Source organism: Lissotriton helveticus, chromosome 2_1 (assembly GCF_964261635.1).
Source record: "Lissotriton helveticus chromosome 2_1, aLisHel1.1, whole genome shotgun sequence".
Taxonomy (NCBI): Eukaryota; Metazoa; Chordata; class Amphibia; order Caudata; family Salamandridae; genus Lissotriton; species Lissotriton helveticus.
In genome coordinates this window covers 779,770,568-779,785,132 of record NC_136059.1, presented here as the reverse complement: position 1 = coordinate 779,785,132, position 14,565 = coordinate 779,770,568, and the positions used below count along the sequence as shown (strand labels likewise).

Below are 14,565 nucleotides of genomic sequence, written 5' to 3'. Positions count from 1 at the left end.
CTATAATTCTGTATTTTTTCCCATCATTTGAGGTTTAATTAGTTGAAAATGGGTGATAAATTTAAAGATGTTCTGAATAGGGGACCCTAAAATATGCCTTTCCCTTGACCCCAATAATCTTTCAAATAACCCTGCTTGCACATACATTGCCTTCAAGTGTATTGATCAAGTTGCAGTAAATTAAAATATTTAAAGGCAATGATACTCAACAAAGTTTACCAATAGATGGAAAATAACATTGAAGTGTTTAATAGAATAATGCCTGAGTCCTGAACTATGTAAATAAAGCTCTCTATACTTCAAAAATTCGGTCATCTTTTTAGAATACACTGAGAGTTATGCACTCCTCTGTCTCTTACCGCTTTCACCATTGACCACATAGGCAAGGAAATGAGGTTCAGTTGTAGAAACGGGAACAATTGAATGGGATAAGAGAGGAAACAGAGGCACTGGACTCCACCACTCTAACTTCTCACTTTGCTGGGCCCTCTGTCTGGAAGACGTACCAGATATCTAAAAGCAATAGGAGGTATCTTTAGTAACCTGATATGAAAGTACTGCATTTAACCCAAGAATGGGTATACCTTAGTGATAGTGTTTTGTAACGAACTCTCTGTACTTTGATGTGAAACTTGTTATATTGAAGCTAAACATTCAAGAGATGAGCAACTTAAATATATAACACTTCTCTGTGCGAGTTAGATAACTACTTCAAGGTTTGTCACTATGCACTGTGTGGAAGATGAGTTTTAGTTTTTACTTAAGTTTAGTATGACTGCAAGGTAATCAGTAAACATTAATATCTGTGATTAGTATTATTAGCACTCTGAATACCTTATTCATAATCCTGTATGCAATATAGTGCTGACTTAAGAATCCCTCCTGTCCGTTACAGTGTATGTTAAATGTTCAGGATGGTTCAAAGTTTGATTTTATTTTACAACACAACTCCAATATACTTCTCTGTATTCCCAATGCACCAGAAGAACTCCATAGGAAGAGACTTTTCTTTGCAAGACAAAATATCAATCTTAATAACAAGGGCTTGGCTGCAGCTACATAGTATAGTATCACATTTGCCTAGTGAAGATGCCATTAGCTGCAAAGGGAGTTGTACTTAGATATCCAAGATGAGCACCACATCTCCAAACTATACGAGAGTTCAAGACCGGCTGAAAAATATACTTCGTGGCCGGGAGCAGTTGCAATAGTGATTTCTCAATATACACAGAGCCTCTCTTCAGGCAGTGCTGACTCTCTGCAAGGGGAGCCAGCTTTCCCTTTCCTGAGATGGACTCATCACAAGCAGGATTGGAGTATCGCTTCCCCTCACCCACTGAGTCTTAAGCTGTAAGCCGCTCCTCTTGCCCTGCTTCAAGAAATGTAGAAGCTGAAATTATCATCTTCCAAGCAAACCATGGTTCCCCAGTATTAATTGGACTTTTATTAGTAACAGACAGTTACTCATGGCTATTGCAAGCTTTATTAGTAGTAGTGTCTTTGTGCACTTCTTTATCTGTGCCGCCCATTTTACTGGGCTATCTGTTCCAGTCATGCAGGTAGCCCGTTTCTTCTAAAGATTGGTGACCAATCATAATGTTAATGCTGTCTAATGTCTGTTAAAGCTGATAACTTATCATGTATTGATTTGTGATGTTGCGCGATAGCGAAGGTCCACCCCAGCTATGCTCACCCACTGTTATTTTCTACCTCTATTGGTGGTGCTGTTTTTTGGAAAACTAAAATAAAGTTTATTAGAAAAAATAAAAGATAGGTCACCAATAAGACTTACTCTTAGCAATAATTCAACTGTGTTGAGACACTAAACTACCAATATGTACACCAAATAGTCAGAACTTTCAGAACTTTACCCGGGAGCATGGATGTGTCATAGAGTTAACCTAAACTCCTAGAATGGGATCTGCCATTTTTTATTCTTTTCGGCGGTTTATGCAATTTTGCCAATCTTAATGGGTGTCTGAGATAACTTGTCCATTCCCCGCTTGTCGCTATTATGTTTCTTCTGCTAGCGGAAACCTTACGTGCAGTTGATGTGTCTTATTTTTAGTGATAAAGGGGGTTTGCAAGTAAAAGACTTCTCACTTGCACAGACTTTCCTGGAGTTATGTACTCATGTAGTCAACTTTACCACAGCTCAACTGCATTGACTGTGGGTTTATTTTGTCAGGGCTAATATTGTTCTCTACTAGAAAATGTTATTTTCTTTTATGTTTGTTCATAACACATGTAGCAGTTTTATTGTTTAATTCTAATATTTTCTATTTCAGTTTTCGTGTAAAATGAATGTAAATATCTTAGGTTAAAAATCATTGTTATTATAATGTTCATTAAACGAGTCATGTTATTTATTAGGGATGTATTTTGTATGCTTAGAAGAGTGTGTTATTTTTCCAAAGTTTTCCATCGCTAAATTCGGGAATGAAGGCAGTGCTATCAACCACCTTTCTAGTTAGTGACTTATGCTTTCTAAATCCTACCCCCACTCATACTAAGCCTTAAAGCCTTGAGGTACTGGGTTTTTAAGAACCGGCACAGAACCGGTAACCCAGCGGTGCCAGGGAATCAACACCCAGAGACCTCGGGTTCTTCCTGATCCAGACCACAGAAACTCAGAGTCTTCTAGGTGAAGTCAAAGATTAGTTTATTGGCTGCAACCAAGGTAACAAGTGTCCTAGAAGTACAATACGGGTATGTTCTCAGGAGACTGCACACTTTTACAAAGTCAGGCTTCTCTTCTTATACACAATTTTAGGCTTCAGGCAAAACATTCTTGGTTGTAAAGTAAATCGTTAACATACTTTTAGTACAAAGAAAAAGCAGAGTCATGATGACATGTCCATATTTCACTTCGTGCTGCCTACAACAAATCATTTGGCAAGGCCCAACATTTCATCAGATATCACTGGACCCCTAATAAAAACGGGCACCTCCCCACCATAAAGTAAGTGAAGCAAAGGAGTGGAGATAGATGTGAGCGAGATATGGCAGGTGTGCGCGCTGAAATGGTTTTATGGTTTGTTGAGCCTAGATGCTATCTTGCTCGGCCACTGGGAGGGGAACTGACCTAACGAGTTCGGCCTGGGGCAATGGTTCCAACTTGTACAGGTCATGGATAAGTCGATTAAGGAGTATGTGTCCTTGTGGAGTTGAATTCAACTGGATTAAGGCCTATGTAAAGGGCAACACATAAATGAAAGCCAAGGGTTCAGAATGTAAGTGACGATTTCGAGGTGAAATCGTCACTCGAATAGGCTGAAAATACATGTACATGATGTACTCGTCATTCTCGGTCTTTTGATACCGAATTCGTCATGTTTCGACGAAGTTTTAATTCTCGAGTCCAGAACTATTATATGAATCCAGATTTTTCAGAACCACATAGGCAATTACATAGGCAATTAATCTATCCTCATGTTAGTCTGAGTCCAGATCTATATTCCTAAAGTCATTGAGATGTTGCTGTAACATCATTCTAGTACTTAGTTCATCTCTTGACACAGGCTTCCTTACACATGATGTAACACAGAGGCCACATATTGCAGGAGCACACTGTATGCACAGTCAGAACATGAAAAGAATGGCTAAGACCATCCCAATGACCATTAGAATTTTCCATCCCCAGGCAGATATCAGTTCCCAGAACCATCCCATTAACGACCAATCTCCTTTATCCACATGAATAGATTCGGAAATCTTATGCAGTTTGGAGATGGCCCTGTACACTGTTGGAGCTTTATCTGGGATGAAAATGCAACAATCAATTTGCATACTCCACCTCGGTCTGCAAGTATAACATCCAAAGCGACCCGGTTCTGAAGGGTCATAAGTCGATCCGACTGGAGCTCAGCAGTCAAGTTACTAAGGGCACCAGCAGTTTCGGTCACGGTGGACTCAACTACCCTTGTTAATTGCCTTATGTTTCTACTGTTAGCCATGGATCCCCAGAACGGCAGAAAACCCTTTGCAAAGTCTCCAAATTCTTGACCTGCAGTGTCTTCTTTACTCAAAACACCTCTAACTACCCTTGTCCGGTGGTAATCCGCCGCTGCTGTGTAGGTGGGAGGCAACAGGAATGAAACAAAACATGAGCCCGAGAAGTCAGGGGGCAACCATGTGTAGGTTCTATCATGGCAGATGGAATAAGGACCCTTAGCGGCTAAAAACGCAGGGGAAGTCTGAGATCCAAAAACATACGTTTCTGTACAGATACTCTTCCCTAGCTGAGCTCTGGGATTCTTGCCAATACCTTGCAGACACAGGTGACCTTGATGGGGTATGATCCAGATAGGGGACGATCTTTTGGCTTGCTGTTTCTCACTTAAAGTAGTGCCATATCCGGTCACGTTCCAACCTACATATGCAAGTATCTCATCATCCGGAGTATCTTCATAGGAAGTTACTTCCTTGATCATGTCAACTATACCTTTGACTAAGGCGCTAGTCTTGAGGTTGTCTTTTACAGAACGTGGGGGTTGGACTTCTCGTGCATATATGAACATTGTCCTATATGCCCATACTGAACCATTGTGACTAAATGGCAGGACCAAATAGGGGATACCTTTATCCGTTGTGTGAGGCATGAGACCGCACACCCAACAGTTAGTCGTGTTCATTACAAGTTGGTGTTGGTGTAATAACTGAACAAAGGAGTTATTAACGAACTCTAATCTCCTATTTGATTCGTGGTCAGGCAGAGGGTGGAAGGAATGAGAGGAAACAGTAGGAGGAGGTATGGGTGATGCAGTGGGCGCAAAGGTTACATTGAAAGAGAATAAAACATAACTTATCAAAAAGATCATTACGCTGGATAGCATAAAAATACACAATATTATAAAACTTTTCTTTGTCATCATGTTACACAGTCTCTGCTTAAAGTTCATTTGTTTGGCAGGTCTCTCCACATCAGGAAACTCCATCCTCTCTAAAGTGCTGCCCGCGGTGGGAGGTTGCCTCTGCTAAAGGATGCTTCCGTCAGTCTAGGGCAACTCCCTTGGACTGACCAGAACTACAGACCTAACGTCGTCAGCTGCACCCAAAAGACTTTAATCAACCGCGGCCCTAGCAGCGGAACCCGGATGGCGGTTCGAAAAACAAAAATAAGCAAGTTTTCTAAATGGGAGAGCTGTACTTTCAAAAAGAGTACTTGGGAGGAAAAAAAAAAGATTTTATTTGTCCATAGGTCTTGGTCTCAAATCATAAAAAGGAATCACTCTTATCAGTTCGTTTTTCTCGGTCTCAGATTGTAACGTCTTTTTCCTGGTACTGTCTGGTCCTGAAACAGGAGTTCAGGCTCCAAAAAGTTCAATTGTTCTGATGGTGGCACAGTCTCTTGAAAAGTGCCCTCGTTTTCACATTCAGGGTTAGTTTCTTTTACACGGTCATTGCTGAAAGGTATGATACGTGGCACAGTTGTAAGCTCTGAGTCAGTGACACCCTTCTGGACCCACTGGTCATGTGGCGGAGGTGAAGGGATTCTTTTGCAATGGACCCTGTGGATCCAGTTGGCCTTCCCCTCCACTCGAACAGCTGACCTCGTGGAAAGAAGGATGAGATGCGGCCCTGTCCACCTGGGCTGGTCGTTCTTTGTCCTTTGAAAGTTTTTCACGAGAATCCAGGATCCAGGGACAATGGAGTGACCTGGAGTCTCAGAGACCGGAGGCAGGGTGTTGTGGACCTGTTGATGTAAAACACGCAATTTAGCCGTCAATTCATACAAGTAATCAAGCAAAATAGGGTGTTGCAGCTCGCTGAACTTCGTGGGTCTAGGCACTCCCCATATGTTGGCTGGCCGGCCAAAGACAATTTCGTAAGGGCTGAGTTTCACTCGCGAATGCACAGTCATTCTGGTGGATAGGAGTGCTAAGGGTAGAGCGTCAGGCCATTTAAGACCTGTGCTCGCTTGGATTTTGGCCAATTTAAGTTTTAAAGTGCCATTGTAACATTCTACTAATCCAGCTGATTGGGGGTGATTTGCAGCGTGGAACTTCTGCCTAATGCCTAGCCCTTCACACACTCTTTTCATCACACGACCCACAAATTCACTTCCGTTGTCAGACCAGACCATTCTAGGCATTCCGAACCTGGGGAAGTACTCTTTTACAAGGGCTTTTGCTGTGGACAAGGCAGTATTGTCTTTTAGGGGATAGGCTTCTACCCATCTTGAGAAGGCACAAACAACAACGAGCACGTATTTTAAGTTGTTGCACCTCTCCATGTGTATGAAATCTAGCTGCAAAACCTCGAACGGATACGTAGGAGGTGCAAAATGACCAGCTGGAGTTGGGGTTCCCCTACCAGGATTGTGCTTCAGACATACCATGCAATTCTTGACAACATTCTCTGCACACTTGGGAATCCCTGAATTCTTCCATACTGGGGCCAACAACTCGCAAATCCCTTTCACGCTGATATGAGCCATTCCATGAGCCATTGTAACCACTGCAAGCACATATGCATCGGGTAACAACCATCTCTGATGCTCTGTCAATTCAATCCAACAACCATTTGCATCCATTCTACCTGTACTCTCTCTCCACGTGCTCAACTCTTTCTCTGTGGCCTCAGCATGGATGGATTTCACACTCTCTATCGTGTCCTCACATATTCCAACATCACCATTCCATCTTTCAGGGCCTGCAACATACATTCGGCTCATCACATTCTTTGCCGTTTCTTTAGCGATCTCATCAGCAAATGCGTTTCCACGACCAACATCATCAGTCACCTTCTTGTGAGCACTACATTTCACAATCGCCATTTGCAGAGGTAAGGTCAGGGATTCAAGAAGCTCATTCACCAACTGACCATGCTGAATCTTAGCTCCATGCGAAGTCAGGAACCCACGTTCTCTCCACAATCGTCCAAAGCTGTGAGCCACGCCAAAAGCATACTGACTATCAGTGTAGATAGTCACTCTCATTCCTTTAGACAATATACATGCTCTTGTTAGTGCAACTAATTCTGCGGCTTGAGCTGAACCATGTGGTATTCGTGCAGTTTCAACAACTGTGTGTAAAGTCGTGACAGCATATGCTGCAGTCACGTTCCCATTTGGGAGCTTAAAGCATGAACCATCCACCCATAATGTAGCATCACATTCAGCAAGAGGAGTGTCAAATAAGTCCACTCTCCCTTTTGTCTCTTCCTCTGTTGTGAGGAAACAATCGTGCTGTTCTAAAGCATCTGATTCCTCTGCAATTGGTAACAACGTGGCTAGATTCAAGGTACTGCACCTTTTTATGTGCACATGGCTCGCTAGCAGCGTCAATTCGTAACTGGACAGTCGAGCACTAGTTAAGTGCTGTGTCTTGGTCCTATTTAACAATGTGTCTACTGCATGCGGGACCATCACGATTAGTGTATTATTCATTACTAGACCAGCAGACTGTCGAATAGAAACAGCTGCTGCTGCTGTGGCTCTTAAACAACTTGGCAATGCTTGTGCTACCGGATCCAAAGTTGACGAAAAATAGGCGCATGGCCGCTGTCTACCTCCAAATAACTGAGTCAACACAGACAATGCACAGCCTTCCTTCTCGTGGACATACAATGTGAAAGGCTTACTGTAGTTGGGGGTACCTAACACAGGAGCCGAACATAATGCTGTGCGTAATTCGAGAAAACGTTTCTGACATTCTTCAGACCAAGGAATGGGATTGGGTGTATTTTTACACGTTAATGCCACCAAGGGTTTGGCCAACAATGAAAAATTTGGGATCCACTGTCTACAGTACGATGTAATGCCCAAGAAAGCATGCACTTCTCTCTGTGTTCTTGGCACATTCAATTTCGCTATTGCCTGAATTCTTTCTGGGGTCAGTTTCCTTCCGTCCTTCGATAAGAGGTGACCTAAGTAGGTCACTTCTTGTCGGCAATATTGAAGCTTGGAAAGTGACACCTTGTGATGTAAATCACACAGATGACGCAATAATGTCAATGTGGCCTTTTTACAAATTTTCTCAGTGTCTGCAGCAATGAGCAGATCATCCACATATTGTACAAGAGTAGCACCTTTAGGCAAAACAATCGTGTCAAGCTGTGCTTTCAAAGCTTGACTGTATATTGAGGGGCTTTCACAGTAGCCTTGAGGAGCGCGTTTAAAGCGGAAGCTTCGACCTCCTAAACTGAAGGAAAAGATATCCCTGCTCTCCTCAGCAATTGGGATGCTGAAGAAAGCATTCTTTAGGTCAATCACCGAAAACCACGAAGCAGAAGCTGGAATCATAGTCAACAATGTGGTAATGTCGGGGACAACTGGGAATTGTGGCACAACTATCTTATTTACTTCTCGAAGATCAATCACGAATCTGTACACAGGTGGCTGAGAAGGGTCAGTTCGTTTTAAAACAGGCAGAACAGGACTATTGCAAACGTTGCCTCGTGTTTCTTCAATCACATCCTTTTCAATCAATTCGTAAACAATCGCTAGCAAAGCTTTTTCACCCTCATTAGATATTTTGTATTGGGGAATTCGTGGCATTTTGACATTGGACTTCAATGTTACAACATATGGTGGAATTTCTAAAAGACCTACATCATTAGGACCAGTGGCCCAAAGAATATCTGGGAGAAGTGACAAGTCTGCTGGAAGTGCATCTCTCGACAAATACATGGGAGAAACCACTTTCTTACCTAAAGTAAGTTGTACTCCTGAAGGAGAACAGTACAAAGTCGCATACAATCTTTTTAACAAATCCAATCCTAGCAAATTTTCACCACAACCTGTCGTCAGAATAAGGGGTGCTTCGAATTCACAAGGACCAACAGAAAGAGATAAAGGGTCAGAAATCGGATTTCTAACTGGGGCGCCGGAAAAACCTACAGAAACGTTCATTTTGCCAGACAAAGGTGCGCCAGGGAGTTTGGAGTGCATAATAGAACTCTTTGTAGCACCAGTATCCAACAGAAAAGGTTCTGACACACCTGATGTAATCACCTCAACGTAAGGTCCACTCTGATCTACTGGAACTGAAACAACTCCCTCTCTTTGTCTATGGCTGTCCTAGCAATCATTATCTTCCCACTGCTCATTTTCTGTGTAATAATCATCAACGTAGTATTGTGCTGTCCTGTCAGATACGTTATTTTGCTGATCAAACCTGTTCATAGAGTTTTGTGGTGGAAGGGGACGTGTGTCCTGAGGGGCGTTTCCACGCCCTCTACCTCTAGGTGCTTGCTGACTGCCACGACCTCTAACACCAGAAACTCCATTTGCACGTTGTAATAGAATAGGACAATTATACTTGTAATGACCCTCTTGTTTGCAATATAAACACTGGTTGGGGCCTAAAGGTACACGGGGTTGAGTATACTCGAATCTTTGCGAATTTCTCTGATACTGTTGAGGCTGCTGAAAAGTATTTTGGTAGTGATTCTGACCATTATTATTTTGATTACCACCACCACGTGGCGGATAGGCTTGCTGTAGCAAAACCTTCGTTTTTAGTTCTCTAGTTTTCTTTTCCACTTTATCTTTCTCATCTTTGTCTCTATTCTCGTAGTATTGTGCAGTAGCCAATATCTGGGCTGAAGATGAGACTGCCCAAGAACTTTCTGAATCTTTTAATTTTTTACACAATTCTGGAAGCAGATTGTGCACGAATTTATCGACAAATAATCTCTGACCACCTTCTGTGGTCATATCTTGACCGCTGTGGTCAACAAATGTTTCTTCAAATCTGGTGAAGAAATCTGAGACTGTTTCTTCTTTCTTCTGCTTGCATGCAGACAACTTATCCCAATTTACGCGTATTGCAGGCATTATCGTTTTCATGTAATCTACTATTTTACCAGGGAGTTCTGCTATCAAAGGCTCAGGCTTGGCACCACCAACTTGTCGGGCATCTGCAGCAGTAATATTAGCCCATGTGTCACCTAATTCCTGGTCATGATCTATATGACGAATTTTACCCCATAAAGGCTGTGGAACAACATTTCCAAATAACATATCGATATCTGCTAAATTCATTATACATGACCCAGCAGTTTGCGACAACTCTTTATAGTACCCTGCAGGATTTTTACGCGGATCTGGTAATGTTTGTTTGAGTGCTAAAACTTCAGCTCGCTTCCATGGGACATGTACCCATACACGCTGAAAGTGTGGCAGAATAGGTGGGACAGCAGTCGTGTCACCCTCTCTCCATTGTGGGGGAACTTCTCTCATTGGGTATTGTCGCGCCTTTTTCCTACTGGATGTATTAGATTCAGATGGTGACCCAGAACTGCTTCCCTTACTCCGATATGATAACAACATTTCAACTACTTTCTCCACATCTGGACCTACAATCATACCCTCTCCGAACCTAAACCGTACACGACACATTTCTCGTGGGATGCATTCCTGATCATTGTCTTCTAAATCCTCACAAAGGAAAACACACATCTGTTCGAAAACATATCTCTGTGTCGCTGCTTCCCATTGATGGAAGACTTCCATGACAGACTGTACATCATATTTTACAGTGTCCATGACCCATTTCCGTGCTAAACTATTCAGTGAATCTCTCTCTTGATAATCGGGTAGTTGACTTCGCAACTGTCTTCTTCCCATGTTAGGGGTCGTAGTAGGCGACCCGAAAAGAGGTAAAAGAAGATTAGTAACAGTGCTGGCCATTTTCTGCCGAATGGAAGGTGAAACTGAAGGACAAACAGGTGGAAAAACGGGGTGAGATAAGGCAGGGGTAGAGATAGCAGAAGAGGTATCAGGGGAAATAGAGGGGGCACTAGGCAAAATCGTAGAGGGGGCATTAGGAGACGTGAAAATTACAGTAGGCAAAATCGTAGAAAACACAGGCGAAACAGAGGTGGTCGGTGGGCCTGGAGGAGGCTGCACCGAAGAAGTAGGAGCCAGCTGAAGAACAGCTGGTGGGTGCTGTGGAGGAGCAGGAGGCGTAGTTTGCGCAACTAAAGGTTGCGGGGGTGCTGTGGCATTCTGCGCGTAGGGGGGTGGTGAATTTAGTAAATGCGACATTAATGTGTCTTTTTCATGCTCTTTTGCTGCCTCTTTCTGAAGAGACCTCAAAACTGGATAACACTTATCTATTGCCATTTTACGTTGCCTGTGCAACTGCTCATTCATCTGCTCTTCTTCATTATCTTTAAACTGCACAGCAGCTTGCATTACTGAAAGTCCCCCTTCTCTCTTATTTTTCTTAGCTAATTTAATTTCTTTTTGTTTGGCTTCTTTACGCCATAAGCGGAAAGAGTCAAACATCGCCGGCCGGGCTTTCTTTTTAAAGAGTTTTACTTCAAGGTTGTCTAAGATTTCGGAATCAAAGCTACCATATTGGGGCCATTTTAAAACACCATCTTTCCTGGTGTATTTAATCCATACTTAGTTGTAGGTGATGGGGCCTACCCCATGTTTTACATATAGCTCATAAATCGGAGTTCCAACTGGAGGAACCGGACATGAGTCCTCCAATCGGGAGTCCCTATTATTTCCACCAAGACAAAACAAATTCCCAAGTCTAAGACTAGGCATCTTCGCTCTCTAGTCTAGTTCCAAACTTCAAAGGATTATCGATTACGATATTTCTCGTGAATACACGAGTCCTTCGGTTTTGGTGCTTGCAAGTACCAATACAAAACTTTGTATCCCAAAGATACCAAAACTAAGTCCAACTAAGGACTGGGAGACGCTCCACTTATACTTAACTGAAATATCGATGACGTCACCAGAAGACTCGTCTTAGTGTTTCGCTCTACCAAACTTCAAGGGTCCAAATCAGGGCGATAGCCAGGGCAGCAGTCCTTGTAGCCGTCGGGAAGCGGGGAACCTCGCAGCAAAGACCTTCGGACCACGTCGACATGCAGGGGTCGATGAGGTGGTTGGCCGTCCTCCAGAATTTCCACACGAAGCTCCTCACGATCTTCAGGCTGACTGGTACCACTGGAATCGCCCCAAACGTTGGGCGCCAACTGAGGTACTGGGTTTTTAAGAACCGGCACAGAACCGGTAACCCAGCGGTGCCAGGGAATCCACACCCAGAGACCTCGGGTTCTTCCTGATCCAGACCACAGAAACTCAGAGTCTTCTAGGTGAAGTCAAAGATTAGTTTATTGGCTGCAACCAAGGTAACAAGTGTCCTAGAAGTACAATACGGGTATGTTCTCAGGAGACTGCACACTTTTACAAAGTCAGGCTTCTCTTCTTATACACAACTTTAGGCTTCAGGCAAAACATTCTTGGTTGTAAAGTAAATCGTTAACATACTTTTAGTACAAAGAAAAAGCAGAGTCATGATGACATGTCCATATTTCACTTCATGCTGCCTACAACAAATCATTTGGCAAGGCCCAACATTTCATCAGATATCACTGGACCCCTAATAAAAACGGGCACCTCCCCACCATAAAGTAAGTGAAGCAAAGGAGTGGAGATAGATGTGAGCGAGATATGGCAGGTGTGCGCGCTGAAATGGTTTTATGGTTTGTTGAGCCTAGATGCTATCTTGCTCGGCCACTGGGAGGGGAACTGACCTAACGAGTTCGGCCTGGGGCAAGGGTTCCAACTTGTACAGGTCATGGAAAAGTCGATTAAGGAGTATGTCCTTGTGGAGTTGAATTCAACTGGATTAAGGCCTATGTAAAGGGCAACACATAAATGAAAGCCAAGGGTTCAGAATGTAAGTGACGATTTCGAGGTGAAATCGTCACTCGAATAGGCTGAAAATACATGTACATGATGTACTCGTCATTCTCGGTCTTTTGATACCGAATTCGTCATGTTTCAACGAAGTTTTAATTCTCGAGTCCAGAACTATTATATGAATCCAGATTTTTCAGAACCACAGCCTGCTGCCGAGGGCTAATCTGGTTGTTGAAAGCCCTGATCCCGATGTTATAGGCCTGAGCGGCGGGCAAGGGTCTAAGACGAGGGAGAGGACCTTTAAGAACTGGTATGGCTAGAGACCGAAGGGCTATAAGGCAATTGGAACATTGCACCCACTGGGGGTAAACTGTTCTAAATTAAAAAGTTAGAAACATGAAGCCAAACATTTGAATGTTGGAGCTCAGGGCTTATACCAGCCATTATAAGCCAAGAGCTACTTCATTTTCTTCCATGAAGCTCTCAACATTCCATTGTTCTAATACCTCATATTTAACTCGGTGTGCGCTCTCTACTCCCTGTTCCATGCAAGTTTGAAAGGCATGGTAAGGACACTGGGAGACAGGAACTTTCTTCTCACCTTATTTCAAGAGAAAGCACGATTTCCCGATGTGCAAGTTATATATGAACATACTCTCCATTACTTTGTGCATATAATTATACCCAGATTTCCTCAAATTTCTCAATGGAAAACATACATAATTAAGGTGCACTTACCTTATGATTATTGCTAGTTACTATTTCTAAAATGATCTCAATCCAAATCAGCAAAATATTCCTCATTATTGACCCCTTTTATCAATAACTTTGCAACATCTTCACAGCATACTGTATGCTGGCCCTCGACTTTCCACATGCTATGTATATGTATGTAATTCATGGAGTGCTCTATTGCATATCTCACCCTGGTACTATTCATGTTTTAATATATGGATGTCTTGTACAGTGTTCCTAAACTTGAATCTAGACTTAAACATTCCCCAAAAAAACATAAAATAAATAAAAACGTTTATGAATCATAATTCTTGTGCATTGTTTGTCATTTCAAAGGTGTTATAAAGTATGTGATGTTATAGCATGGAGAAACCAGATGCCTTATTTGAAATAGTTTGAAGTAGTAATTTAATGTTGGTTGAATACTAATGCTAATGTAGCTATAATTAATTTATATACAATTTAGAAAGCCCCTGGAACTGACAGAGGAATTTATTAATCAATTCAACGCTGCCAAGGATCCCCAGGAGCAACAACGTTTTCTTGATCTTGCTGGGAAATTACTAATCAGATCCAAGGTAATGTAGTAGCATTCCTTTGGAATTCAATACATGTAGCATGTTAATTTGGTTTGTAGGAATACTAGGTAATAGAAATGTACAATAATTCCTGAGAAAGTCCTATACATTTTAGGGATAACAGTGAGTGTCTGAGAGGGCATTTTGCTGGGGCAGTCTTTATTGCTTCCTTATGTCAGTGGTTATCTTGGTGCTGTTTGAGATTGGCCAGTTTCCTTACCAGTAACCTGCACTGTTGCATGCAATTGTCTTTTTCAAATTGCATTCATTAGCTGTGTGAGGTCAATCTTCTGAAGACCACACAAATAAATATTTTTCTTCTTAATAAGTTTCACAATTGTTCAACAAATCACACGATGAGGGAACTCGACCATGTGCACAGTGAGATATTTGATCAAGTACTTCGCACTCAAAATATCCACAATTTTCAAATTGACACTCAACTTAGAATAGCCCACCGCTAAAGCCACTTAGAAACAAAAGAGAAATATTAACCAAGGAGCATCAAATATGTACTTTAAATTTAAAGCAACAATTTCTGCCGTTAGTCAAAAGTAAAAAAGTTCCAAGCAGGCTTTCTTCATGACTTCATCAATGTCTTTAATATTTTCATTCGTTGATCATATCCACTGTATTGAT

The 14,565-nt window shown here is 42.3% G+C and overlaps 1 protein-coding gene across 1 annotated transcript in view; it reads left to right on the top strand.

Moving 5' to 3' along the window:
- Window positions 1-14,565, top strand: part of TMEM232 (transmembrane protein 232) — a 762,630-nt gene that overhangs the window by 131,277 nt on the left and 616,788 nt on the right. Inside the window, exon 3 of the mRNA XM_078677355.1 lies at window positions 13,815-13,926. Within this exon, the coding sequence (XP_078533481.1) occupies window positions 13,815-13,926 (112 nt within the window). The remainder of the gene's footprint in view (window positions 1-13,814; window positions 13,927-14,565) is intronic.